The sequence below is a fragment of the Portunus trituberculatus genome, chromosome 25 (genome assembly GCF_017591435.1).
Source record: "Portunus trituberculatus isolate SZX2019 chromosome 25, ASM1759143v1, whole genome shotgun sequence".
NCBI lineage: Eukaryota > Metazoa > Arthropoda > Malacostraca > Decapoda > Portunidae > Portunus > Portunus trituberculatus.
The window spans coordinates 14,124,476-14,129,440 of NC_059279.1; the positions used below are offsets into that span (position 1 = coordinate 14,124,476).

Sequence of the window (4,965 nt, forward strand, 5' to 3'; positions counted from 1 at the left end):
GATAATTTTCCACACATTTTAATTCCGCCATACCTCGCTCTCCTTGTAATTTCAGTTTTCATCAACTAACTCACTCTCTCTCTCTCTCTCTCTCTCTCTCTCTCTCTCTCTCTCTCTCTCTCTCTCTCTGCTATATGGCCCAGTTGCATTAAATTAATCAATCATTCAGTCAATCAATCAGCTAGGCACTCCCATCCCCCATCCTGTCTCTCTCTCTCTCTCTCTCTCTCTCTCTCTCTCTCTCTCTCTCTCTCTCTCTCTCTCTCTCTCTCTCTCTCTCTCTCTCTCTCTCTCTCTCTCTCTCTCTCTCTCAACAACAGAGGCTACGTACCTACACAACGACAGACACAAGGACGAAAATAACACATAAAAACATAAGAAAACCGACCAACGAACCACACCAAGCAACGACGAGCCAGGACGAGGGCGCCTACAGTCACGCCCATGCCTCTTATCTGACGCAGGCGTGCAGGTGGTGGGAGCGAGCACACGCCTGCAGCTGGGTCATGGGGTCGTGGGTCACCTCCCCTGTGGGTGTTGGAAGACCCGTGGTAGCGTCGTGTGTCACCCCAACCACACCCACGCCCGCGGCTCCAGGGTGGTGGTGATGGTGGTGGTGGTGCGCGCTCACCATGGGTCCCCCGCGGACTGACTGCACCAGGGGATCGAACTTGGGTTTCTCCACGTGTGCGAGGGAGTAGTCACAGTAGCCAGCCTCCATGCCGCGCTCCATGCCTGCCGGGGAAGGAGCGTTAGTTTAGGGCACACGGGTCTGCGTCTCCTGTTATTGGTAGTGCCGATATCATTGCTGTTGTTACTGGTGTGTGGCCGCGGAGGCTGAAGGTGAGGAAAGTTATGAGGAGGAGGAGGAGGAGGAGGAGGAGGAGAAGAAAAAAAAGAAAATAGATAAAAAAATGACAACTTGACATTTGCGTACATCCGCTTGCGTAGATGAGGGTAAAAAAGGAAGAGTAATATAAAAGTAAAATAATAAAATCATGTACAGTGTTACTACCGGAGACAACAACTGCGAGAAAGGTGTCGTCGTTCGCAAAAATAAAGCAAAGTAAACGTTAGGTGGAGTGCGAAGTGGTGTTCTTAGTGGCCTTTGTTAGTAATGGTGCCTGGTGATGCATGTTAACCCTTTAACTATTATGGGTGTCTCTTGCCACCATTAACACTATTGTAATAAATCGTTCCCATGGATATAAAGAAAGATGAAGACTGTGACGTTCATTACCGAGCTATATAACAACGTACTTTAAGAGGATTTGATTATAAAAAAAATATTTACTTAAAAGTTGTATTTGACCATGCTAAAGAATAATTAGAAGTGAAAGCGTTAAGGATTCAACTCCGTAATCTTTATTCATTCACTGTATCAAGGTGTGTGTGTGTGTGTGTGTGTGTGTGTGTGTGTGTGTGTGTGTGTGTGTGTGTGTGTGTGTGTGTGTGTGTGTGTGTGTGTGTGTGTGTGTGTGTATATATATATATATATATATATATATATATATATATATATATATATATATATATATATATATATATATATAATTATTAATACTGATATTACCATAAAAATTATCCTTACTATCGTTATCATTGCCAGTGTTATGCGGAATTTCTGCTTGGGAGAGCTGTGTGATATAAAATGGCAAAACGGCACTCTATTTTGAGTTGGACGGTTTCTGCCTCGTTCATGTGCAGATTGTGTCTTTTGCATTTGTGATGATTTGTTATGAATTCTCTCTCTCTCTCTCTCTCTCTCTCTCTCTCTCTCTCTCTCTCTCTCTCTCTCTCTTTTCCCCGTGGTTCAGTTGGAGCCTGCATAGAAAAGTGATCCGCACCTGTGTAGGCAACAGGTAACCGGCAGTAGACAGGATAGGGATTATATTCCATGTGTTAAAGGTGAGCGGAGAGAACTGATACATTTATCTACCGTGTGTGCAGGTGACTAGCGATGTACAGACCAGGTGCCGGTGTTACGTAAAGCTCAATTCCTCATTACTATTTCATTCCAACAGGTGGTGCAACCTTTGCTATTTCATCTGGTTTTCACTCTTACTTTAATCTACGTTAATGCTACTGGATTGTATGATTTTGTGCTCTATCTCCACTCAAAAGGAAGTGTTGCCTCGCTCTCTTAATTAAAAACTGGATTTGATGTTTTTTTTTTCCTCGTTTTTTTATTATTTTGACATTGTAGAGTAAGGTTTGTGTATTTGTTAATGCTGTCACATGTGTGTGTGTGTGTGTGTGTGTGTGTGTGTGTGTGTGTGTGTGTGTGTGTGTGTGTGTGTGTGTGTGTGTGTGTGTGTGTGTGTGTGTGTGTGTGTGTGTGTGTGTGTGTGTGAGAGAGAGAGAGAGAGAGAGAGAGAGAGAGAGAGAGAGAGAGAGAGAGAGAGAGAGAGAGAGAGAGAGAGAGAGAGAGAGAGAGAGAGAGAGAGAGAGAGAGAGAGAGAGAGAGAGAGAGAGAGAGAGAGAGAGAGAGAGAGAGAGAGAGAGAGATACTCTCTCTAACTACAAGATACTTACGTATCTTGTAGTTGGAACCCCTTATCTGTTTCTGTATTTTCAATTTCCAATGACTTGACTTCATTTAAGGGGGAGGTTTCAAGACATTTATCCCTTTCTTTTGGCTAACTCTTTCTAACCTGCAAAGGGACTGATAATTAAGGGAGCCTTTTTAACATCTTCAGTACTGGGACGCATTTCTACTATGAGTTTTGAGCGTAATTATATGATTTTATTGACATTAGGATGGGTCTATGGAGGTTAGAAGATTAATGGCCAGTGTTTGCTATTTCAACCCACCATATGAGTTTCCGAAGCTGTATAAAATCAACAAATAGTAAACACAATAAATATGTTAATGTGTTATGGTACTGGAGAGGTTAATTTTTCTTTTTTTTGCCCTTGGCCAACTTTCCCCTTTTAAATAAAGAATAAAAAAATACTGAGTCCAAGATAAAATATCTGGTCGTGACTCACCTAGATTAGCATTCATATTCTTGAGGTCGTCCTTCTGCATGGTGAGTGAGGAGGTGACGTGGTCGGGCAGGTAGTCGTAGCCGAACTTAGCGAACTGCGAATACGAGGCTAGATCGTACTGGGTGGCAGGCGGGGACGACCAGGTGACGTGTGGCGCCAGGAGATGCTGGGCGGCGGCGGCGGCCCCAGGTGACCCGGTGGACCAGGCGGCTGCAGCTACAGAGGGGAGGAGGAAAGGGACTGGGTAAGCGGTACAAAGGAATACTAAGAAAGAACAAGCAAGTTCTTAACGCGGCCGTCTTTATATGTATTATGGGAATGGGGAGTTTTCAGAACTAGTGGTTGTCTTGTCACCAGGTGGCAGCACGTACGTGTCCCATTCGCTCTCACCTGCAGTGTCATTCTATAAACACAGAGATACAATTATTCGTTATAATATATTTTTCTACATATTTTTTCTAAGTAGTAACACAGGCAAAATCAAACCCTATCCATGAACAAATGTAGATAAGCTGATTTTCTCGTGAACTGGGATTGAGGCTTATTTGGTCATCTCCACATTTCCACGGTCCGAATGTAAGTTGGGCTTCCTCACTCGGGGCAAAGGTTTCTTAACGGGTGGGCTTTGAGGTAGGAGGTGCCCCTTTAGCCCATAAATTCCCGTGAAATGTCCACAGTATAAAAAAAAAAAAAAAAGAGTACACCCTTGATCGGAAATGTAGTAATCCAGTTGGCAGTAAACATGAAAACAACATGTCTGTGTCACTTACAACTCCAAACCACACAGATGAACTTACTTATATATGGAAACTACAATTTTGATTAAAAATAGGCAACTCGAGTATCCTGACGAGTGTGTTGCTGTTTAACCCAACCTGGGCTGCCCATCTGTTTAACTTAACAAACACATTGTTGGACAAATAGTTAATTCCTGCAGTAATGCCCACGTCACTACGCCATGAGGAGGAGAAAAACTTATCATATTTCTCTCTCCTCACTCTACAGCTGTCCAGTGATATGCTTAGTCTTTCCTCGATTGTTTTTGTCACTTCTTGATCTTGATAAAAGCGATGCTAAAATTCCCACGAAAATAACTAAACCCCGTATATCACGATGTTATTTAGTAAGGTGGGTCATACTATATAGTTCAGTCAAAGATTTAATTTGTTTCATTATCCAAATAAATAGATTTTAGACCTGTTCTATGCCGCATTTAAGATATTGATAGCAAAATTACAAGATAATCACAAAAAAATATTTCTATTTTCTCCCAAAATTATCCATGCAGAATATTTAAAAGTAGATACAGAATGTCCACAGTATTATCGTAATCAATGTTCTATGCATCTGTATGCGCCTGGGATTTAATACAGCAATAATCTAGCTCATGTCAGCAAGACCATGTAGCAGCGGTGACATCTGGTGGATTAGTTATGAAAACTCCCCATTGAAAAGGAATAATAATAATAACAATAATAATAATAATAACAATAATAATAACAATAATAATAATAATAATAATAATAAAACAATAATAATAATAATAATAATAATAATAATAATAATAATAACAATAATAATAACAACAATAATAATAATAAGAAGAAGACGATGATGATGATAACGATGATGATGATAACGACGACTTCATTATTATCATTATTACTACAATTATCATTACTATTACTGTTATCATCACTAATAGTACGAGAAGAGCAAAGTTTCCTAACAACACAGGGGGAAAGTATAAAACACAAGACTTTATATTCATCTGCTTGAATAGACGTTACCGTTTTCACTCCCATGTGATTAATTCCTGCATGAGTGAATAAATTAACGTGGTAATGCAAGATAGATGTATATTACGTGTATAATAATGCCTTAATAAATGCAGAAAGTTCAGTGGATGTGTAATATAATAAATAAACATTAGCTACCTTAATACATCAAATTAATGTATCCATAAATGTAGAG

At 40.4% G+C, this 4,965-nt stretch overlaps 1 protein-coding gene across 1 annotated transcript in view; it reads right to left on the reverse strand.

The window, feature by feature from the left end:
* Positions 1-325: 325 nt before the first annotated feature.
* Positions 326-4,965, reverse strand: part of LOC123508660 (transcriptional regulator ERG-like) — a 26,440-nt gene continuing 21,800 nt past the window's right edge. Inside the window, exons 8-9 of the mRNA XM_045262505.1 lie at positions 2,992-3,207; positions 326-735 (exon numbers count right to left, since the gene is read on the reverse strand). Coding sequence (XP_045118440.1) covers positions 452-735; positions 2,992-3,207 — 500 coding nt within the window. The 3' untranslated portion in view covers positions 326-451. The remainder of the gene's footprint in view (positions 736-2,991; positions 3,208-4,965) is intronic.